This window comes from Choristoneura fumiferana, chromosome 22, assembly GCF_025370935.1.
Source record: "Choristoneura fumiferana chromosome 22, NRCan_CFum_1, whole genome shotgun sequence".
Taxonomy (NCBI): domain Eukaryota; kingdom Metazoa; phylum Arthropoda; class Insecta; order Lepidoptera; family Tortricidae; genus Choristoneura; species Choristoneura fumiferana.
The window spans coordinates 887596-912997 of record NC_133493.1 but is presented as its reverse complement, the minus strand read 5'-3'; the positions used below and the strand labels follow the sequence as shown (position 1 = coordinate 912997).

The following is a 25402-nucleotide window of genomic DNA, read 5'->3' as shown; positions in this document are numbered from 1 at the left end:
GAAGTTATGTAGGGAGGCGGTAGGGAGCCATAAATGAGAAACTTCATGTCTCCATTTCGTGACATTAACGCATACATTTCCGAGCATGTTTGAGAAAAATGATTTTTTATGCTGTATTGCATAAAGTAAAATCTTTGACTAAGGTCAAGGCAATCAGAAGCCAACAGCCACAAACAAAAAAAGTTTTTTTCCCCTTAAAACTATTATTTATAGCGAAAGTCCGCTTTAGTGAAAGTATTTTTTTAAGTTTTAAGCAAGTAGTACAGTCGAAGTAAAAAATATCTTTACACTAGTACCTTGTTCTCACTTCGTCTTTGAACCTGTCTACCTCCTACCGCCCAGCGTAATTTGATATCAAACTCTCTCACAAGTGACATAAGGTTACATGTTCAAAAAATAAATATTTGACTTGGACAGCAGGAGATTAAAATTTTCAGAAAGCGTAGTGACAAAGTATAACATGTAAGGATATTTTTGACTTTGACTGTCCTTTTTTTTTTTGCGTTTATTCCGCGAGCCGATATGTAGGTACCCATCAATTACGTTAGTACTAAATCAGCTAAGTACTAATTCTTTCCTGATTCGTCATATTGCTGATTCGACACTTTCCTAACTGGTCATATTCCTAACTTGTCATATTCTTAACTGGTCATTGTACAGTCAAATGAAATTACGAACACGTGCTTAAAGTCGGTTAGGTTAAGTTTTTTTTATGACGACTCTGAATCGATACAATAAGTGCCCCAAATCGGTTCTGGGTGGTCATTAAAAAAAATAACCTAACCGACTAAGATTTTGTCTAATAAAAACTTTGATCTGTTTCTGGCACTGTATTATGGTTTTTATTGGCACTCGCGATACAGACCCAGAGTCTAGTGCGAAGGCCGTCGAAAAGTCAGATGATGTTATTTGTATTTTATTCTAATATGTATTTCTGTAATTTTTTGTGCACTATGTAACTTTATAGCTGAATAAAAATTATTCTATTCTATTCTATTATCATTTACCACAGATTTAAATATTATAATTAATGTTGTGCAGGCAAATGTACATGGTACAGGAATATGACGAGTTAGGAATATGACCAGTTAGGAAAGTGTCGAATTAGGAATATGGCGAATCAGGAACAAACCATTATTTCCCTGGATATTTATGATTGAATCTGTGACAGGCGTGGACATAGCGTTCGTGAAGTGGGGCAACGTGTACCACACCCGCAACGACCACCCCGACAACCTCCAGCCCGGGGTGCTGCAGTGCGCGGGCGACATGTTCCTCACGCTCGTCACTCGGCTCGCAGACATGCCGGAACTGGCTCAAAAAGTACGTCCCCTGGCCTCTTTTCAATGCATACTGTTAAACAAAGAACATCATTTGTTGTTTGTTTGTTGTGTTTGTTGGTTCGCTGTAATACCGTGTAAACAAATTGAATAATAAATAAATAAATAAATAAATAAATAAATTTGTGAATTGTAACTTGTAGCTTCGTGAAATAGGACACTGGTATAATACCACGCATAGTAATGCGTGCACACGTGCTCAACGCCATCTAGTGTGAGCTAACTTTGGGGGCGGCAGACGTAGCTTGCCTTAGGAATCCAAAAGCTTAATGGTTACTTGACCGGAAATGTAAATTTCAGAATTAATTTTTTTTGTAATTATTTTTATGTTGAAAAGATTCTTCTGCCAAGTTTCTTGCGGCGCATTCCTTTTGGCAATGATGGTCTTTCCGAAAGCGCTGGTAGTTTAAAAAATGACGTGTAAAAGTGCCCATTGCGTCCTATTTACTGAATAAATGATTTGAATTTTGAATTTGAATTTTAGTGAGATAATGAAGGTTTACGTGTAGGTTTAATAATAAGGCGAACTGTTAAGGAATGGAATTCGCTCCTATTGTTTGTATTTCCGGATAAATAAAACCTAGGGCTCTTCAAGGCTAGAGTAGTTGCTACTGAACCAGTGAGATATATCTTTGGCCGTATCTGATACAGAATATGCAAGTATTTTTTTTATTAGATCAAATATATTTCCATTGTTTAACAACAAACCGAGTTGTAAAAGATTTTTTTATATATTAAAAAAAAAACGAAGATATGGACGTTTTAAATTGTCAATCAGACAGAGAGGTTCGTCATAGACTTTCAATCGCTCATATCTTGCTTATTTTTCAACAGATATTGATGGTCATTACCTACGTCATTCGTTTTTTTTTTTTTTTTTTTTTTATTAAGAGAGTTTATACCTGCCGAGCTGGCAACGTTGCATTTTTGTTAGTTTTTCTCGATTATTCCATAAAAAATTAATGAAAATTAAAAATATTAACAGTTTTTAAACAAAATAAAAGTCTATCACGCATGATTATTGCGCATTAACTTATATATTAAGAACAGGTCTCTAGACCACATTTTTAATTTTCATTCAATTTATATGGAATAATTTAGAAAAACTAACAAAAATGCAACGTTGCCAGCATAGCAGGTATAAACGCTCTTGTTAAATTGTTCGAGAGAAAGTTTGTGGTCCGTGTGTATATTGTTATTGTGGTCAGGCCACGCCATCGTCGGCGGTGTACTACGACTTCCTGAACACAGTGCTGGTGAGGTACCCGGTGTGGGCGTCCTACTTGGTGGACGCACTCATTGCACTGGCGGCGCTGGCGAGCGTCGGCTTCTACGTGTGGATCGTGGGCATGCGTCAGTATACAACATCATCATTTACGGATAAATACAAACTATACGACCTATTTGACGACCAGATGGCCTAGCGGTTAGAGAACCTGACTACGAAGCTTGAGGTCCCGGGTTCGATTCCCGTGACGGGGCTGATATTTGTATGAAAAATACGATTTTTTTGTTCTGGGGTCTTAGGTGTTTAATATGTATTTAAGTATGTATCTATCTATATAATTATATTTATCCGTTGCTTAGTACCCATAACACAAGCTTTGCTAAGCTTACTTTGGGACTAGATCGATTGGTGTGAATTGTCCCGTGATATTTATTTATTTATTTATACTTCGTTTTTTAGCAATAGAAATAAGGTTAACAATCTTTTTGTTTTGAGTCTTTTTGTTGAAAAACGTTTTAAAAAAAACAGTAACTATTAGGTACTTATGATACCAAAATAATGTAATGGTTATTATGTCTTTACTAATTGTTATATATTTCATGTATGGGACTTCTATTTATATTTATTTTATTTTAATTTAATTATTTATTTTTAAAGTGAATATACGACTAAATATTCTATTGAATATTTTCAAGCGTCTACCTGTTGCCGTTATTAATATCGAGCAAAAAACGGCAAAAAAATACGTTTGTTGTATGGGAGCGCCCTTTAAATATTTATTTTATTCTGTTAAAAAGTACAGTCAGCAAAAAAAAGCTTGTTTTAAAAATTTTCTATTTTTGTATTTTGTCTTTTTGTGTATTTTTTTCTGTATAATTTGAATTGTACATCGCATCGGTGTTTTAACTAAAATGCTGTATTTTTTTATTGAGAAATAAATAATGCACTGCCATCTTTTTCCAGGCTGGTCAACAGTCCAGGGTCTCCTGGTATCAGCTCTGGGTCGGCTCCTGGCCACTGGCGCGAGCTTCGTGGTGGGGTTGCTTCTGATATTCCTTATGATTGCCACAACCACGCAACTTAGGTATGCTGACCGTGACCACCTGGGAATTTTGCTAATTCCCATCATAGTGCGCCTATGTGATACTCCAGACATAAATAATGTCTGCCAAGTTGGCTAATGTACAGTCAAGGGCAAAGATATCGACACGGCAAAGGTACAAAAATATGTATACACGACTTATGCACTTACAATGAACATTAAGGCCGTGTATACATATTTTGCAACTTTGGTCGTGTCGATATCTTGCCCTTGACTGTACAGTGGGAGTAGGAAAACCTTCGTTCAGTTATTAATTGATGTCCTTTATACGGTCATAGACTCTTTTAGTACGTTTTGAAACCAAAGCACTAAGTAGACAAGGGCATATCAATTTCCAAATTATACTTACTTATGATAATAAGGGTAAAAATAGTATACACCTCTAACATATACCTAGTTTCATATCAAACCAAACCTTTTAATAAACAAAGGCGTCGTAAGAGTTTGAATCAAATAATGTTCTATTAATTGTCAGTGTTTGTCAGTGCCAAGGTGTAGTGGTAGGGTTGCTATGGTCACCTTTAAACAAGATTATGTTTAGCAGGTTGACAGTTTGATGCAGTATGTCATACTCAATTGGTAAAGCAGATTATCGCTCATACTGAGCAAAGGAAAATAGATCTTAAGGTGACGAACCTTTTTTTACTCCGACTGTACAACAGTGAACGTTCTATGATGATTAATGATTAATACTTTTTTTTATGGAACACACCCTTACAATGTGTCGCAAGTAAAGCTGTCAACAATGCTCTCTCTCACCGCAGGTACCTCGCACGTCAGTGGATGGTGGTGCCCATATTCTGGATGCCTTATGTCATCTCTGTATTCCTGGTCTCGCAGGCATACGACGCTTGGACATGCAAGAAGGTTGGATACTTTGGGTTCTTGTTTTAACCCCCGTCTCAAAACTTTGCAAATCGTGGTGAGGCTTTTCCTTACTGATTAAGCCACTTTAGTACGGGACAACCAAAATACCCCTGATGATGAAAGAATCCATAGGAAATTAAAAACGGTTTGATAGAACCACGGAAAAAGAGACCTACTGAACTGCATGAGAGCAAGGATTTAGGGTAAAACACATGCGCACTTACAGGTTCGGCTTCTTCTCGCTGCTCCAACGCCAGGACCTTGGCTGGTAGTCCTTCAGCAGTCCAAGAAGAGACTCGATTCAGTCCAACAGCACGTGCGTAGGATCAAAGACACAGATCTCTGCCGCAATTGAGATAATCCAACAAATACAGTCACTCACACAAACACAGAAGCGCTCTGATAGATATAATTGTCCAAATTTTAGCGGATGGATATTATTTTCAGAGTTTTTTGTAGATTACAATAGCAATAGCTGCTGCCACGGCGGCGGTTAGCGAACATTAAACGATCGCCCCTTCTTCACATCAAACGAGAGCGAGATCGTCTACATACACGGGTGCGCATGTTAGAAAAGGATGGGATAGGACACTCTCATGCAGTTTTTTAATAAAATAAGACAAATTACCTACATTGGCGCAAGCATCCCCCCGGCCTTGAGGTATCCTCGAAACAAAGAGGCGATAGAGTCAACAAACTAACCGAAGTGGCAACGATAACTATTGATCACTTATTACGATTAATGATTTTAAGTACCTAAATTATATTAATAAAGCAACTAACGGGTAAGCAAATAATTAAATGAAGAACAGTGCCTTCAAAGATAAACTTATGTATAATTATACTACTAATATTAATTAAAAGAATTCAACTATTGCGATGGCAGCGGGCAAAGTCTTACAACAGGTCGTTGAAGGGTGCTGGTCTGCGTTCTTACCTCTGCCACCCGCACCACACCGTCCCTTCCAGGAAACAGTTTAGTAACCACACCGAGGGGCCACTGAAGGGGTGGTGCATTTTCCACATTAATTAAAACTATCGTTCCCTCAGAAATAGGATTAGAAGGTGTATTCCATTTTTCCCGAAGTTGTAAGTTATGTAGATACTCATTCTTAAAGCGTTTCCAATACGATTGAACTAAAGAATCTATTAGGGAAAATCTACTCAATAAATCAGGACGCTCACGACTCAGATCAGCAGCCGGTAGATATGATAGAGCCGTCGTTGAGATAAAATGCGCGGGAGTTAGAGCGGTGGGTTCTGAAGGATCAGAACTTAACAAGTAAAGTGGGCGAGAATTGAGCACTGCTTCGACTTGACTCAATAGAGTCAGCATTTCCTCGTAGCTCAATATTTGCTTACCTATTACGCGAAATAAATGGCCCTTAATGGATTTAATATTCGATTCCCATAAGGAACCGAAATGGGGCGCATTAGGTGGATTGAGCTTCCAGGCAATGCGATTCTTAGCGAGTTCGTTAGAGAATGTTTGATAGTAATCATCTGATCTCAAAAACTTATGCAACTCGTCAAGATAAGAGCGGGAAGCCGTAAAATTAGTGCCGTTATCGCTGTATACATAAAGACAAGGACCTCTACGCGACAAGAATCGTTTAAATGCGTCTAAGAAACTGGCTGAGCTAAGGGAGCTGCTTAACTCGATGTGAACGCATTTAGTAACGAGGCAGATAAATATACAAAAATATGCCTTTTGGCTACGAACCCCTCGCTTGCGAGTCAAGGTTATATACAGCGGACCTGCGTAATCCACTCCGGTGTGGGTAAAAGCCTTGCATGGCTCTAAGCGACAAGATGGCAGAGAAGCCATCATCGGAAACGTTGCCTTGGGACGGAGTTTAAAGCAAGCGTTACATTTATGTATGCGAAAACGTACAATACGGCGAGCGGATAGAATCCAGTATCGCTGCCGCAGCAATGAAAGCAGCAGTTGTGGACCAGCGTGTAGATTTTCTCGATGGTAAAAATCAACAATTAAATCAACTATGTGCCCATTCCTTGGAAGCAAAACCGGATGTTTATGTGACTCTTCTAACGAAGAATATTGTAATCGGCCTCCGACATGAAGCAGGTCATCGTGCATGTAAGGAGACAATTTACGAATAAGCGGTGAACAATTTCGACCCCTTTGAACATTTTTTATGTCCTCCGAGAAATAAGTTTGTTGAACCGCTCTTACAATAGCCTTTTCAGCAACGTCAAGATTCGAGGCATTTATACTTTTAGCACACGGTAGTAGTTTAGCAAATCTTAAGACGTAAACTGTGGATCTTAGCAATTTATTCCATGACGAAAATTTTGAGCTCAATGTTATAAGTGGGTGCTCACATGGATCAGCAGTAACATGAGACTTAGTTTTCATCTCAGGTAGAGAACCTTGATTAGTCATCATTTTTTTAATAGGCCAGTTGTTGACTGGTAAATATAACCATGACGGTCCATGATGCCAAAGCGGATGGTCAATTAATTGAGAAGGCAAAAGACCGCGGGAAACACAATCAGCGGGGTTATCGGAACCCGCTACGTGATAAAATTTATCAGGATGTACGAGCTCCTGACATTGTGCAATACGATTTGCAACAAATGTATTAAATCTATGGGGTGAAGACATGACCCACCATAGTGCGACTTCAGAATCCGAAAATGCGTAAATATCATGAATGGGATGTCTCAGCGATAGGGCGTCGTACACCTTTCGCACCAACCTTGCTAGCAATAAAATCGCGCAGAGCTCAAGTCTTGCCAGCGTAACCGTCTTTACGGGGGCAACGCGGGACTTAGAACAAACCAAAGTTATTATCGGCAGCTCGTCACCGTTAACGACTCTCAGATACAGTACACAGCCGTAACCACGTTCACTGGCGTCCCCAAAGGCTAGTAATGACACCTTAGAATTTTTATCTATTCCCATGAAGCGTGGAAATTGAAGTTGTGATAAAAGCGGAAGCTCAGAAACATATTGACGCCATGAATTCGCTATATGAGCGGGTGGAGTAACATCCCAATCCAAATGTAGCAGCCACAACTCTTTTATCAATAATTTAGCGAAAAGAATTACTGGGCCGACCAGACCTAAAACGTCAAATAAGCGGGCGGTAGCAGATAAAATTGACCTTTTGGTACAACCTTGTGGCAGCTCCGAAATAACAAATGAGAAATTGTCCGTCGCGGGGTGCCAACGAAGGCCTAAGATCTTAAAAACATCGTCACTGTCAAAGGATACAGCTTCCTGTTGTCGATGTGAAGCGGGGATCTGATGAAGCAGTTCGGGAGTATTACTGTTCCATTTAATTAAATCGAACCCTCCAGCCTTAAACATTTCTATAAGCTGGCGGGAAGTCTCAACCGCCTCATCTATAGAGGGAGCCGAGGAGACCAAATCATCCATATAGACGTCTCGTTCTACCACAGAGGCAGCCAGAGGGAATCTGCATCGTTCATCGTTTGCTAACTGCCGCAGAGTACGGATAGCGAGAAACGGTGAAGAGCTTAACCCAAAAGTCACTCGATTAAATTCATATATTTGTAGCGGTTCATCGGTAGAGAATCGGTACAAAATACGTTGAAACCTTCGATGAGAGGGTTCGATTTCAATACATAAATACATTTGCCTGACATCTGCAAAAAAAGCTACACTAAAGATACGAACGTTTAGCAAAAGATGAAAAATGTCAGACTGCAGATTTGGACCAGAAAATAAAATATCATTTAGCGATAAATTTTTATCAGATTTTGCACTCCCATCAAGGACAATGCGTAGCTTGGTTGTACTTTTGTCGTTACGAATAACGGGGTGATGCGGTAAATAATAAGACGGTTCGCTGTTATCTAGCGAATCAGACGCCACGAGAGACAAATAGTTCTTGTTTATATAATCGCGTATAACGTCATTATAGCGGTCGCGAAGTTCAGGAGACCTGGAAAATCTTTTTTCCAACAGAGCGAAGCGGTTTTTGGCGATCGTAAAGGAATTACCTAGTTTTTCAGGATTTTCCTTAAAAGGTAGGGTGACCATATAACGGCCATCAGCGGCGCGGGTTGTTGTGGAGGTGTAGTTGTCCTCACACTGATTGTCATCAGGACTTAAAAAAGCTTGCGAGGGAAGTTCCTCTAATTTCCAAAATTTTCCAACTCTTCCCCGAGCGAGTCTTCCACAGAACGGACATGAAAAGACGCAGACATAGTCGTAGGGGGAGCGTTTGATTGTGAAACACTTACGTCACCCATTAAAACGTAACCCAACGTTGTTTGCAACGCAGTAGGCACATTTAACCCGGTTATCCTTCCCGATTGTAAAATTTTGCAATATAAGTTGACTCCTAACAATACGTCGATCTCGGCGGGTTCATTAAATTGATCATCGGCTAACGCTAGTTTATGTAAATAATTGATCGATTGTGTATCAACACGCGAGTCAGGCAATAGTCCGGTAATGCACCGCACAACAAGCGGCTGCAAGTGATAGCTCTCCCCGCCTTCGAAGCGGGATGTAAAATCAAATGACGTCATGCCTAATATTTTTTGTGACATACCACCGAACCCATGTACCTCAGTAAAGCGATTACTATTATAAATAGGTAACGACAGTTTTTTGCAACATTTTTGTGTAATATAATCGCTTTGCGAACCTGGATCCACCAAACAGCGAGCGGTATGGTTACGCCCATATTTATCAATAATTATTATTTTTGCCGTTCCTAGCAATGTAGTAGACGGCAAACGAGTGCGGCTGTCACGAGACATGCACGCTGAGGTAGCGGTTGATGGGTTCTGAGACCCGGCCGAGTTCCCTTGCAAGCCGATTTCGACCTTATCCTTATCGCTATTAGAATTAATATTCGGTTGTGGACTGTAATTTTTATTTTTATGTTGCGAATTGTTTGAAGTCGATTCTCGGTGAGCCTGTTTATTCGAAACATTAGGACGTCGCTTATCAAAATGAAGCAAGGAATGGTGACGTTGTGAACAATGGGAACAATTACGCTGTGAATTACAGCTTGAAAATCGATGCTTAGTGCTTAAGCAGTTGGTACAAAACCCGTGTTCTTTAACAAAGTTGTACCTAGTTTGCGGCGTTAAATTTAAATATTTCTGACAGTAATACAATTGGTCATGCCCAGTATTATTACAGTAAGAACATGGTACGGAACCATCGGTGTTAACAAAAGTATTTGTATTTGATCGACTAGTCGCAGGCGAAATAATTTTATTCCGACTATTATTATGAGTCGGTGCGGATTTAAGGGGCAGCGAGCCGTGCGGTTGAGAGCTGCATAACGCCCTATTTTGTTCATGCAAGAACTGGATAAGCGAAGCGTACTTAGGAATTTTTTCCTTGCGACACGACATTTCAAATGACTTAACTGTCTCCGAATCTAATTTCCGAAGTGCGAGATGTAATATTATAAAATCAGTTAAGTCACCGATATTTAATTGTTGAAGCGCCTTAATAGACGAATCGAAGTTGTCAATAAAGTTGTGATATCCATTACTTGTATTAGCGTTGCATTGTTTCGCATCGAACAGCTGATTAACGTACGTAGATGCCAGCGCCCGAGTATCGTTATACCTATCTATAAGCGCCGTCCAGATAACACTATAGTTGTCCGCAGTCGGCGCAAGACCAACGCATACGGACAGCGCCTTATCTGTTAATTTGCCGATTAAATAATAAACACGCTCGGCATCGGAAAGTTGCGGGTTGTCATGCACTATAGCTTTAAATTGTTGGTAAAACAGCGGCCATCGACGGATGTCTCCATCGAATGATTTTAAATCTATAGGAGGGAGGTGAGTTTTCATTGCAGAAGAACCTAGCTCCCTCTCAGCGGCAACAGGACACCTTGCAGAAGTAAGGTTAGAAATAGTATGCTTTATTCGACTATACAAGTCCTCAAATGATGTCCATGACTGAGTGTCAACTGCAGCATCAGGATCTAACGTCAAGTTGGCATTATTATAGGAATCTAAAATTGCTTGGAACTCCGTACGTAACTGATCCATGTTTGAAGACGCGCTCAAGAACAAATTCTTGTCAGATTCATCGCTAAGATTCTTTTTTGACAAATCATAAATATGTTGACAGCGAGAAAATAATGCATTACGTTTTGCATAAAATATTTTATGCTTAACTTTCAAGTCCGAATTACTAGCAGTATGTTCTGATGCTTCCCTTTTAGACATTGCTAATTTTGCGAGAAATATCTATGTAACTTGACCCGAAAGAAAAATGGATAACCCACTATTAAAGTTTATGAATTGATATTAATCGAATCCACTAGATGGACGCTTACGAGCAAATAAGCAAGCGTTATGTAAACAATACGTTTGAGTAAGAAGTTAGAGTGATAGGAAGGCAGGCAGCTATGTATACAATAATGAATGATGTACCTATAATTTAACTGACCGTCGCAGCGAGCGCAGTAATAATTATGTGCGCTCAATGCAGCTAAACCGGTAATGTTGTAAGTTAGTACCCACTTTAACGGCGATGAATATTTGACTGATCAATAACTTAGATCCGAGTGCAACACAAATAAATTATGGTATGCAGTATTATGAAGTTAACCACGAAGTTAACAAAACGTATATTATGTTTATTTTTATTTGTAGTAGGGAATTATGTAAATTTAGCGGTACTACGAGTTTGTAGTATAATTATTAAACACTGTTCTTCACCTAATAACGTGATTTACATGTTTTAGACTTTAGAGTAATCTGTCCGGTAAGTAGGTACCTAGGTATATACGTTAAAATGAATGAAAGAGTAATTAGATAGGTACTTTAAATTAAGTGCACGCGAAATGCGTAGGTCAAATATTATGTTTTGAACCTTAAATGATGTTTGTGTGCGACGTTAGATTAAATTAAATAAATAAATAGGTATTTGTGGAAATGGGTGTTAACTACCGGAATGGAAATACTGATATCGTCCGGCTCGAAGTGACCAAACTTTGGTGAGGCTTTTCCTTACTGATTAAGCCACTTTAGTACGGGACAACCAAAATACCCCTGATGATGAAAGAATCCATAGGAAATTAAAAACGGTTTGATAGAACCACGGAAAAAGAGACCTACTGAACTGCATGAGAGCAAGGATTTAGGGTAAAACACATGCGCACTTACAGGTTCGGCTTCTTCTCGCTGCTCCAACGCCAGGACCTTGGCTGGTAGTCCTTCAGCAGTCCAAGAAGAGACTCGATTCAGTCCAACAGCACGTGCGTAGGATCAAAGACACAGATCTCTGCCGCAATTGAGATAATCCAACAAATACAGTCACTCACACAAACACAGAAGCGCTCTGATAGATATAATTGTCCAAATTTTAGCGGATGGATATTATTTTCAGAGTTTTTTGTAGATTACAATAGCAATAGCTGCTGCCACGGCGGCGGTTAGCGAACATTAAACGATCGCCCATTCTTCACATCAAACGAGAGCGAGATCGTCTACATACACGGGTGCGCATGTTAGAAAAGGATGGGATAGGACACTCTCATGCAGTTTTTAATAAATAAGACAAATTACCTACATTGGCGCAAGCAGAGGGGTGTTTTAAGTCTGACACCAATGTCTGTCTGGCATTATAGCTCTTAAATGGATGGATCGATTACGATGCGGGATTTTTTAAGTGAAAGCACATTCCATTAAATATTTTTAAGCATAATTACATTTTGACAAAATTCACTTCGGATAGTACTAATTTTGGTCCGAATAAAAAAAATTGGCCGTAATCTCGTATCGCATAATATAGTTTGGCTATCGTATCGCTGAAATTTAAATCGCATAACTGCGTTTGCACCAAATTCATATCGCCTAATGTTTGGCGTAACATCTTTTGTGGTGTGAGTAAGAATGTGAGTTCTATGTGGGGTCACAGTTCTAATAGGTTAGGTTACCTAACCTACTTTTCTGTTAGCATTTTTTTTTTGGGAAAATCGTACGATGTTTTCGTTATGCGAAACGAGTCTTATGCGAAATAACTCTTATGCCAAGTACATTTTTTTTGTTTCTATTTTTCTAACCTGTGTAGGCTGTATATATATCTCCCGAGTTCTGACATTTTTTAACAAACTTAGTGCTTAAGACCTAGACGTGGTTGACCTGCTTTGTTATTTTGGATATTATTTCTAAATTCTCAGAATTCTTTATTCAATGAACAATTTGTACTTTATAAAGTACATTCGGCCGTTTTTCTTAGTGTTAATGGGGATTATGTTCTTTATAAAGTACGCGAGGGTTCAGGAGGATATGTTAATGCTGTTATATATAAATGTTTTTTCTGTCTTTCTTCATTTTATGCGAATTAATAATTCTGCTAAATAAGTTTATACGATATGTACCTATGCTAAATAAGTCTCGGGCAAACAAGATTATACTAGATGAGGGGTACTCCAGTAAGTGTCTTGTTTGTCCCCAGTCAGGGCTGAACCGGTCGTTCCGCGCGCTCCAAGCGTCGGCCGCCACGCGTCTCCTCCTGTCCCTGGTGCTGCTTGTCATGACGTGCATCCCGGTCCTGTCAACTGTCAGATACATCCTGTCAGTGCCACTCTTCATGATGTCCGTAACTTCAGTGATCCCGCTGCTTCTAGTGCGGTATTTACGAGTGCCGGGTAAGTGATTTAACCTTTCATATGATTTAGCGGTTTACTATCATTTGGGAAACAACGTTTCCATCGAAGTAGTAAGTACTGTTTTACAAACTTATTTATTGAAATATACATTTAAAAAAAAAACCGGTACCTACTCAGTTCGGGAATCGAACTCGGTAGTTTGAAAAATATGACACACGATATATAAAATGAATGAAGTGCATTGTATTTCATATTTTTTAATAATGTAAGTTCTATTTTTGAAAACGTTCGGACAATCCCCGAGCTGAGTACAAGTTTTTTTTTAAATGTATGAATGCAGTTTTACTTGTTACTAAAATCGATGACATGGTTCCTAAGAACAGATCTTCGTATGTCTTATAGTTTCTGACTTTCCCATACTGACCGATCAAAATGTTACACCCAAGGTGGGTTCATATCGGCTCGCATAATTATTGCAAGTCCGAATGTAATGTTTGCCAGAATGATCGTTTGTCATAACTCTTTTTTCTGTGAATCCAATAATTGTTCAGAATTGTTATAAAACAACCCTAACTTAACCTATAGTTTTCTATAGTATGACCATATAAAAATTTCAGAAAAATTTAAGTGGGTAAAAAATTATGGCAAACGATGATTCGGACAAAAATTACGGTATGACTTGCGAAGAGTATGTGAACTTTGGCGCTCCCATCGCGTTCACTCGTCCTGCCTCTTGCTCCGGCTCGGCTGACTGAATGAGGGGCTATTGTTTTCGCGCTCACCAGTTGGCGCCACAGTAGGCATATAGTGCTCCTGCCTGAAATATAGTGGTTAGTTTGTTATTACGGGCATGAAAACAAAATTTACATTTAAATCATATTTAATACCTTAAAACCGTACCGTTGCGTTGCGTAGTCCCGTTTAGTTCGGAAAAAGGGAGGACAAAGGTTTCCGAAAGACAAAACTGTCTCAAAACACAGACATTCATTGTCCCGTAACGCATATTGGCCATAATTAATTTCAGATATTGCAAAATAGTTACAAAATTATTCTAATTATAAACAAACCCGCGTAGCTCACCTAAAAACAATGACATTTGTCATTTCGGAGAGCTCTCACTACACTAGCGCCTCTAGCGGCGAATGAATACACGATAGCCCTCATTCCGGGTTCTGTCTTGTATTCGTCAGCGTGGCAGCAGCTGGCGGCGGAGCTGTGCGTGTCGGTCCCGCAAGTGATGTGGGTGTCGTCGCTGTGCTTGCGCGTGGACGCGCTGATGCTGCCCGTGATGGGCCGCAGCTCCAACGACAGCCCGGACGTCATCGTGGGGCTGCTCAATCTGGGGCTGGCTGTGCTGCTCACCAGCCTCGTTGTGAGTTATATTACAACTACTAGCATCCTCCAAGTGGACTTTGTGCATTTTTTCAGGATAAAAAGTAGACTACGTCACTCTCTGGCCCATAAACTATTTTATGCCAAAAATCCCGTCGATCTGTCGCTCCGTTTCGACGTGAAAGACGAACAAATATACAAAGACACAAACTTTCATAATATTAATATGGATAGGGTCATGGAAGAAACCAATGGGGATCAACAAAAGGCTGATGACGGCGAAATATCGCTAGATGGCGTTAGTATCATGGAATCCGTTTGACGTTTCAATCTTGCTTGCATTTATTGGAGCATACTACCACAGAATCAAAAACAGCTATCGAATACATACCTGACAAAGAATATTTTTAAAGCTAGTCGCATTTTCAATCATTACAATCGAAATTGTGACATATTTTGAAGTTAATAAGGTTCAGTTTACAACTCGATGCAAGTGGTCGCTAAATCGCCTCTACCTTGTAAGGGTTAACCAATCACAGACATGACGAAAATGTCAAACAGACCTCACGATACTAACGCCATCTAGCGATTTTTCGCCTCTGAAAACCCTCATTGAATTAGCGTCTGTGGCAGCGCGCCCGCACTAAAAACGCTCTTGTGAAATTACGGCTTCTGAATTTAGGACTCGGATCAGATCGTACTCTAGAATAGGGATGTCACGAATATTTGTATTCGCATTCGCATATGCGAATAATTCGCATCATTTTAAACATTCGCATCAACATTCGCATTCGCATAAAACGATGCGAATATTTTGCGAATGCGAATGTGTGCAAGTCGTGACGTGTTTCGGCAGCGCCGGCCACCGGCCGCCGAACGCCGACTCGCGCATGCGCAAAGCGCGCCAACCCGTATTACGTGATTAATTTTGACCAATAGAAAGCACTTTTACTTGTGACATCCAAATTTGACAGATTGACGAATCTAGCTCGCAAATTATATCTGATACTACAAAAAAAATATATAAATAAAAAAGTGATTACGCAAGTTGAGTTTTTAGTGTACTCCCTTTATATTCGCATTCGCATTCGCACATTCGTGTCCTAAATATTCGCATCCGCATTCGCATTCGTGCATGTGATAGAAATGACATTCGTGACATCCCTACTCTAGAATGTGATGTCTCTTTCATGTTGTTTTTAAATATTCACGACAGTATTTTTGTTTACTATATTTTTTTTCCTCCTTTATAAAGTTATCTCGGATATAAAAAGAAAACTGGCGGAAATGTTTGTGATGTTATATTTCGACATGCAAGTTGTGCAAGTTAAAAATAACTGGCAACGAATAGATTAACTGACTTGTTTTTTGTATATTGAACCCGATAGCCAATTTCGCAGGAATGTTTACAGCCCGGCTAGCTCAGTCGGTAGAGCATGAGACTCTTAATCTCAGGGTCGTGGGTTCGAGCCCCACGTTGGGCGAAATATTTTTGTATCTTTTTAGCTGTTTTTTAGGGTTCCGGAGCCAAAATGGCAAAAACGGAACCCTTATAGTTTCGTCAAGTCCGTCTGTCTGTCTGTCTGTATGTCACAGGCATTTTACTCGAAAACTACAAGATGTATATCAATGAAATTTGGAGTACAGATGTCTTGTCAAAGCCGCTATAGGGGGGGGGGCAATCCATACACGCTTAGATGAAAGATTGGTCTCGCGCGCTCGCTCGACTAGATACCGCCGGCGTACTTGTCAAATGCGGCAACAAATAGTACGCCGAAATCGGCGTACCTGAGCCCGAGGCGAGTCAGTCGCCTTGCAAACTGTGCGTAATGTGCATGTCCGAATTTTTGTTAAATTTTGGTCATAAACCGAAGTAAAATGCCAGTTTTCGCAGTGAAACTGTTTAAAAAATAATACTAAAAGAAATAAGAAGGACACTGGGATCACATACCATCAGTAAATATTGTATAATTTCGAAATTACAAAATAAAATAACATGAACCCTAAACGCCATTCTGTGTTGCCGCGTACACAAGAATCAAATTCCCCGTGGTTGAGATTTTAATAAATTAAATTTATTGTTATCATCATTAAATGATGATAAATATTAATAACTTATTTTATTTAAGTATCTAACGTAATTATTATATACACATAACCTAGTTCTATATTATTTAATGTTTATCTTTGTGATATTATACACTGAAGGTGTATAAATTGTTACCGACACTATTTAATTAAAGGGTGAATGTGTCTTAAAATTAAAAATGTTTTTATCTTCCCAGTCAAAAGCCCGATCAGCTGATTTACTTAGGCATTACGGGAACGAAAACATTTTTTTTTCGTATTTCTACCCATTTTACTGAAATGTTAACTTTTTACCCGACTGCCCGAAGGAGGGTTATGTTTTTCAAGCGTATGTATGTAAGTATGTATGTATGCATGTACCTATGTACAGTTGTGGTCATATAATTAAGAACGATTTTTTATAGAGAAGATTTTTTCAAACTGACAAGTGTTACTAACTGCATGTATATTTTTGTACTTCTCTCGTATCGTAAAACTTTTCCGTACTAGCGGTAAATTCATTTATACATATAATTGGCTAAAAAATAAATAGATAAACTTTATACATTACATCTAAACTAGTATTACTACTTACTGGCTGGTCATATAATTAAGAACGCTGAATAGTTTATTTTTTATTCAAATTTAAATAGAGAACGGACCGCCGCTTTGTGGTTTTAGGTTATTATTCGAATAATTTTGGCGCCATTTAGTGCCGTAATAGTCTTAAAGGCGATTGCTTCATATAAAAACAATGGGGAAAAATAAAAGTTGTGATAAATCTACAAGAGAAGTAATACTAAAACTTCGCGACAAGAATTGGTCGTATAAACACATAGCCGATCATCTGCAATGTTCAAAAACTATGGTTTTCCACGCCATAAAGCATTTTGCCACGTATCAAACTACTTCAAATGTTCCGCGTGTACCTAAACAAAGAAAATCATCTCGTCGAGATGATCAAAATATCGTTCGTTTGGCAAAACAGAATCCTTTTAAAGGGTCTAATGAGTTGAGAAAAGAATATTTTGGCGAAAACAACCCTTCAGCAATCTCGGCACGCACTATTCTAAGGCGTTTGGTAGAAGAAAAGTTGCACGGAAGGATAGCAAGGAAGGTGCCTATGTTGAAACAGTGTCATAGGCAAGCCCGGCTTGCATTTGCAAGAAGATATGAAAACTGGACAGTCAGACAGTGGAAAAACGTTCTTTTTTCTGACGAGACAAAAATAAATAGGGTATGTTCTGATGGCAAACGATATGTAAGACGGCCTCCAAATAAAGCATTCGACCCAAAGTACACAAAAGTGACTTTAAAGCATGGCGGGGGAAATGTAAAAATTTGGGGATGTTTTTCTGGACATGGTGTTGGACCTGTTAGGCTGATAGAAGGAAACATGGATCAATTTCAATACAAAAACATACTGGAAGAAACAATGTTACCATATGCAGAAGGCGTGCTTCCGGTTATTTGGACATTCCAGCACGACAATGATCCCAAGCATACTGCACGTACCGTTAAGGAATTCCTCACATCGCAATCAGTTTCTGTCTTAGATTGGCCAGCCAACAGCCCCGATCTTAACCCAATAGAGCATCTTTGGTGCGAAGTCAAGAAAAAGGTTTCAAATCGACAGTGTGGCAATTTAAGAGAACTGTATGACGTATTCTTAGAAGAATGGAACTCTATCTCTCTCGCGAAATGTCAAAAATTGATAGATTCAATGCCTCGCCGGTGTGAGGCAGTAATAAAAAGCCGTGGACATGCTACTAACTATTAATTTTAGTTAAAATGTATTACATTGCTTTTTTTGTGTACAAACTTCACGTTAGTGTGATTTAGTTAATCTAAGTTTCAAATAAAAAACTTTCGAACAGTTCAATAAATCGTTCTTAATTATTTGTCCAGCTTTATTACTATTTCAATTTGTTACTAAAGAAAATAAAAACAAAATTTGTAAAAAAATGACAGCAATTTTATTATTTATCCTTAATCCCGTTTGCTCTATTCATGTGGCTATTTCATAACGTAACTAGTTACTTCTAAGAAGGAACCACGACTACACATGACATGATTTAGTTAAAAATAATCTGGAACTTCAAAATCGTTCTTAATTACATGACCACCACTGTATGTATATTTTGTAAACAATTATTTTTATTTTAGTCTTAATTAACCTGTACATTATATTAGGTTTAACCTGTACATTATAATAGGTGCAACGTGTTAAGTACGCAAAGCTTCTTAGTTGGTGACTCAGTCCATGAATTTTCAGTAATAATTTGTAAATCAGGCAGGCAGGTGGCAGGTTGCAGGTGGTAGGACCTTGTGCAAGGTCCGTCCGGATTGCTACCACCATCTTGCTCGCTAATCCTGCCGTGAAGCAGCAGTGCTTGCACTGTTGTGTTTCGGCGTGGAGAGTAAGACAGCCGGTGAAATTACTGGCACGTGAGGTATCCCATCTTAGGCCTCTAGATTGGCAACGCATCTGCAATACCCCTGGTGTTGCAGATGTTTATGGGCGGTGGTGATCTTTTACCATCAGGAGACCCACTTGCTTGTTTGCCATCCAGTCGAATAAAAAAAAAAAAAATTGAATGTCCTTAAATATATATATATATATATATATTTAATTAAAAGTGAGGCCTGATCATTGATATACCTACATCATACCTACCATTTTTTTAAAGAAGAAACCTACGCCTAACCTATACACAAACATATTAATACATTCACTCTTAATTACTTCTTAATTTCTAAGTATTTCCCAAGATACATTTTGTAACCAGTAACTTAATAGACCACAGAATAATTTATTTTCCCAATAATTCAGGTAACAGTGGAGCAGCTGGCAACACAATTCGTCACGCACACTAGCATCCTTGCAAATTGTCTTACACCGTTCTTACGCACACTACAATATTGAGTTGCCGCATTCACGAACGTTTTGTTTTTAATTAGCGCGGTATCTAGTCGAGCGAGCGCGCGAGACCAATCATTCATCTAAGCCATACACGTAACAGAAATTGAAAAAATAAATAAACACATCAACGCAAAATCATAGGTTTGTAGTACCTTTAGAAAAGAGTCTACTACTGTTACTTAGCTTGAGCTTTGTGTACAGTCGGGCATAGAGTTGCTGTTCTCGCGGCGACGGCTGTGGCTGCCAGCTGCGATGGTGGCGGTCACGGTGCTAGTGCTGATGTTTATACCGTTCTCTCCGTACGGGCACGGCAGCTCGCTGCAGAGGCACTACTGGTTTGTAAGTCAAAGCTTTTATTATTTATCACTATACTTGTAGGTTGGAAAACCGTGCGTGCCCGGTAGAATACGCACTCATATCTTCTCGTGGATGTAAAACTAAGTTTCATCGTCTAACCCAATGTGTGACGTAATTCGAAGTCAGTCATAGTTGAAATATCTTTATTCAATTTAGGCTATAAAAAGCACTTGTGAATGTCAAAAAAAATTACCACCGTGCCCAAGTGCATAACTATTTACAAGCAAATATTATTTCAATACAAAATCGCTAATAATATTAGCGATTTGTTATCCAATAATAGGGATGTTGACTGACACCATTAAAAAAAACGCTTTATTTTAGCCCCGAAAACCAGATTAATTTTTCTTTAAAACAAATAAAATAGTTAGTTGATTGAGTGTGCGAGCAAGTGACGTCATAAGTTGCTATTTCCATTCAAACTCTATGGGAGAATTGCGTTTTGACAGCTCATAAAAAGTACGTCAATTGATTGGTGGTGTCAACATCCTTATTGATATCGACATCTATGTACTAGACTGCATGTTTCTTAGATCAAAACGGCGCACAAAAACAGTTCACAGCGCGGTTTTGTGAACAGTTCACTATAGTTTGTTGACGTCCGTGACAGCGGTTGTGTCAAAGTAATATTGATGATTGATGCGCCGCGCGTTTTGTTTTAAACAGCCAGTCTAGTGCCGTAAGGTACATAATGTCAATGGCAATTGAGTTTAGTTCGGAAAAATTCCCGTTGGAAGAATCCGGCAACAAACTCAACGAGTTTATGGATGACTCCTTGGTACAGTCTACGTCATAAATAAGTGATAATTTTTGTACCTTGTCACTTTAACGCCATGTTTGAAAAGCCATACGAAATTGTGTAACGACTGAAAGCGACAAGGTGCAGAAATGATCTCTTATTTATGACATTGACTGTACAGTCGCCATCAGATATTTCGGAGCGGCCAAGGTGGTCAAAAATATCACAACATGCACTATTATTAAGGTATTAGAGTTCATGTTTAGATAATTTTGATCACCTTGGCCGCTCTGAAATGGCGATGGCGACTGTACGTGATTAAGTTTTCTCGACTACCTGTATATAGGCCGAGATGGAAGATGTTTTCAAAACTATGCTTATTTTAAGATTACTTTATTTTAAATAGTAGATTGTACAACAAGAGCATAAAACGAGCCATTTTACCCAAGACGTTCATATAGCCACCGAGCCGGTATGGCGAGGGTGGATAGACACGTCGAGGGGAAAATGGGTTTAATGCTCGAGTTTTACACTCTGCTTTTCACTTGGATGGCGAGGAAACGAAATAGCAACAGTGGAAACAATTGTTCACTTACTATGTACATTTTATTTTACATGCTTACTATATAATTATATTTTTTTAGTTCTATTGATTTATTTTGATTGATTTGCTTGATTTTTAATTTTATACAAATTAAAAATTATGAATAAAATATATATTTATAAACTTCTTTGTTTTTGGCTGTTGACGCCTGATTACCTTGGTCTTAGACGAAGATTTTGTTTTATGCACTAGTGCATAAAAAGTCATTTTATGTCGCCTAGATCCAGCATAAACACGAACTTTACGAGCATGAGAAGTGAAAACTTCTTTTTTTTCCAGCACTCTGAAATAATAACGTACACGGACGACCCTCCCACTCGCACGTCCGGGGTGCTGGTCTCCAAGCAGGACCGGTACAGCACGCGGGCGGTCCTGGCCGCGCTGCGGGACAGCCGTCTGAACTACACGGCGCGGACCGACTTCACCGAAGACTGCCAGAAATACGTCTACTGCAACCTGCCATTGTATAGGACACGGTTTACTGAATTCTTGTATGTATCTACACTCGATACACTGGTTGGTGGTTGGGCTTGCAGTTAGTTTTGTGGCCTTGTTGTTGTAATGTTTAGATGTTAATTAAAAAAAAGTATTAGTGAACACTTTTATGTTCACTTGCACGCACACCTACACACTACTTACCCACCCGAACATTCAGTAACACATACCTACACCCACCGACTCTCACTCACTCACATCTGCTCACTGCTCAATCACCCGCAAACCCACTTACCCACCCGCACACTTACTAACACATACCTATACCCACCCACTCACATCTACTCACTCATAAAGGTGGGCTACATGCAGTTGCTAGTCGCTCGTTTAAATAAATCTGGTCATGATCTGGTGATTTTGAATTTCCCGCGACTCAAAAAAGTAGTGTCAAGTCGCCGCGTCGAGCAGCAGCGACAACATGGCTACTTGCAGGAATTATCTTGGTCTTGGATGCTGATTTATTGATCTCATTTAGTAGCTGGCAGTGGTACAAATAAAAGAAATTGGAGTGAATGAAAAAAATAACAGTGTTTTTGCCGACATTGAAGAGGTTTTTTTTCCAGCGATAAAGCTCAACAACAGTTTTATCGCTATATGTCACGTCAACAGATTTGACGCTGGAAACGAGCGTCGAGCGACTGCACGTGGCCGCACCTATACGCACGGCTACTTATCTACCCGCACACTAACTCATACCTACACCCACCCACTCATACCTAAAGCGCACGCATACCTATTCACATGTGCCTTACACACATACGCACCCACTTATTCACACATACTACATCCACGCAAAATCTCCGTATGCTTGTTTGTTGTTTATTTTGCTATTAGCATGATGAATTTTATGTTAAAATTTGCATGAATTTTGTAATTTTTTGTGTTGTATAGCGTAGGCTGTATATTGCAGTTTAAACAAAAATAGAAGTAAGTAGATTTTTTAATATAATCTATGTATAGGCACCTTCAATAAAATCCACGATGTAATTGTTAATCCCCACGGGACTTTGGTAAAACCCGGAATTAAAATACCGGTATCTCATCCCACTGCTGGGTACAGGCCTTCTCTCAGGATCTGGGCCCACGGGCCCAGTGCGGATTGGGAACTTCACACACACCATCGAATTGCTTCGCAGGTTTGTGCTGGTTTTCTCACGATGTTTGCCCTCACCGTTATGCTCGTGGTAAATTACTGATGTAATTTGGCACATGAATTTTGAAAAAGTCAGAGCCGGGGTTTGAACCCACGATCCTCTGCTTGAGAGGCCATACGTCAAACTGCTAGGCCACGATTTTTTTTTTAGTAAACCGAAATCCGAAGGACGTGCGTTGGAACTTGTATATATGCGACCGCAACCGCGTTGAGAAACTTCGTTAGCGCGATGTAGAACATGGTCGGAGTTTCTATTGGTGCTCACTAGATGGCGCTAGGAGTAGCTACAAGCTGTAAAATTGATTGCAAGTCATTCATGATTGTTTGTAAATTTTGCATGATTTTTTTGATTTTGTTTCTAGTGTATTCAGTGTAGTTTTAGTTTCAGTAGAATTTTATAGGCATGCCTTTTTACACTAACTAAAGCTAGTTTAGTATCTTCAAATTGATTGCCTAAGGGCCCTTTTTCACCACTTGTCGACTAACTTTAAGTGTCAGATAAAAGTAATGCCGTCTTTGTTTATTCCGACAAAACAAACAGAGACGGCAGCACTGATATCCGTCACTTAAAGTTAGTCGACAAGTTGTGAAACAGGCCCTAAATATTTTGTTTGTTTCGCTGTTGTATTTTATTGCCATCATTATCATGCTTATTTTGTTTTGCTGAAATTAATATTTAGTTTTTAACTTCCACAGCTAAACAGTAGTAAGTTTAATGTTGTACCTATCTGTCTGTCTGTTTGTCACCGAAGCGGATCCATTGATTCAAACGAGGTTTTTTTTTAACAGAATGCAAATGTAAGCATCGCTTTTTATAACTCCCACATTTTGTCGCATGACAATATTTTATAAAATTTTAGTTCCATTTGTCTTTCTTTAAGAAATGCAGGCAGGCACAGTCAAGTGGAAAGATATCAACACGGCCAAAGTTACAAAAATATGTATACTCACTACACGATTAAGGTCTAAGAGAAAAAGTCTTGCATACATATTCTGTATTCTTTTCTATATTTATGCTCTTTGTATTTGACTTTACAAGGCCCTTTTATAAATGCAGTTGATTGCATTTTGCACCTTATTCCCAGCTCGCAAGGCGTGTTTATCAACATGCCGCCGCCGACCCCGTTTGCCACGCCGCCGAGTTTACGCTTGACCAGTAAAGTCTGTGTCGGGACCAACTGTACACTCAATTTCGCTATGGATGGTAAGTTGATTGAATAATCCCGCTAATATTAAATAAATAATCCATACTAGTATTATAAATGCAAAAGTATGTGTGTTTGTATGTTTGTCCGTCTTTTACGTCGAAATGGAGTGACGGATCGACGTGATTTTTAGCATATAGATAGTTTATGGGCCCGAGAGTGACATAGGCTACTTTTTATCCCGGAAAAATGCTCAGTTCTCGATAACCGAATTCCACGCGGGCGAAGCCGCGGGCAATAGCTAGTAAATAAATAAATGCGAAAGTTTGTAAGTCTATTTGTTGTTTGTTTGTTTATGTGTTGTATGAAATTTGGTATACGGATAGTTTGAATCCCGTGGAAGGACAGGATAGGATTATACGCAGACAGAGTCGCGGGCAACAGGCTAGTGTATGATAAATAGGCGTTAGTAAATGAACATTAATTTTCACTGTTGCTGTTTAATTCCATTGTAATCGAAGTAAAAAGCAGAGTATGTTAATAAAATTTTAATTACATACCATAAAAAAGGCAGTGTCATTTCATTATTCATAAAACCCATTTTACCCTCGACTTAACTGTTCATCCTCGCCTGCGGCTCGGGCGAATATAAACGCCTCCGGTACAATGGCGCGTTTTACGTACTTGTTGTACCAGCACCAATATCTGACACGGCAAAGCGTGCACAAATATTTGATAAGCCTATTTCTAGGAAAAAAGAAGCCGTGGTGGCCCCGTGGTTTGACCTATCGCCTCTCAAGCAGAGGGTCGTGGGTTGAAACCCCGGCCCGCACCTCTGATTTTTTCGAAATTCATGTGCGGAATTACATTTGAAATTTACCACGAGCTTTGCAGTGAAGGAAAACATCGTGAGGAAACCTGCACTAACCTGCGAAGCAATTCAATGGTGCGTGTAAAGTTCCCAATCCGCACTGGGCCCGCGTGGGAACTATGGCCCAAGCCCCCTTGTTCTCAGAGGAGGCCTGTGCCCAGCAGTGGGACGTATATAGGCTGGGATGGATCTATTTCTAGGGCCGGTAGGAAGTGTCGGTTATATATTCACGCTCCGCTGTCGCAGATATTAACCTCTTGAACGCTAGTCATCCAGTCGTGATAGCCAATGGAATGCCTCACATGCCACGGTTATACATGACCAACACATGACTTAAAATCAAGTTGATTTAATACCACGAACGAGACTTATCACGTTAAGGGGATCCCATGCCCCAATGACCTTCGATCTGAATTCCTTAGTTTTCTAATGTTTTTTGTAGCTTATTATATTAACAACAACGGCTTTAAGCAATATAGTATCCCATATTTACTTCAAAGCTCATTGTTTTCGAGATATTTGGCATCAAAGTTGAACAATTTTAGGCTAAAGGACTGGTTTTCTGGCCGTAACTTTTGTGTTAATTAG

General features: G+C 39.3%; 1 protein-coding gene and 1 non-coding gene across 2 annotated transcripts in view; both read left to right on the top strand.

The window, feature by feature from the left end:
• The window catches only part of LOC141440416 (endoplasmic reticulum metallopeptidase 1-like), a 58794-nt gene that overhangs the window by 28825 nt on the left and 4567 nt on the right, over positions 1 to 25402 (top strand). Inside the window, exons 10-17 of the mRNA XM_074104925.1 lie at positions 2549 to 2693; positions 3532 to 3652; positions 4435 to 4537; positions 12975 to 13167; positions 14319 to 14500; positions 19652 to 19789; positions 21430 to 21641; positions 23884 to 24002. Coding sequence (XP_073961026.1) covers positions 2549 to 2693; positions 3532 to 3652; positions 4435 to 4537; positions 12975 to 13167; positions 14319 to 14500; positions 19652 to 19789; positions 21430 to 21641; positions 23884 to 24002 — 1213 coding nt within the window. The remainder of the gene's footprint in view (positions 1 to 2548; positions 2694 to 3531; positions 3653 to 4434; positions 4538 to 12974; positions 13168 to 14318; positions 14501 to 19651; positions 19790 to 21429; positions 21642 to 23883; positions 24003 to 25402) is intronic.
• Positions 15872 to 15944, top strand: TRNAK-CUU (transfer RNA lysine (anticodon CUU)). The gene has a single exon. It is a non-coding gene; the product is annotated as a tRNA-Lys (tRNA).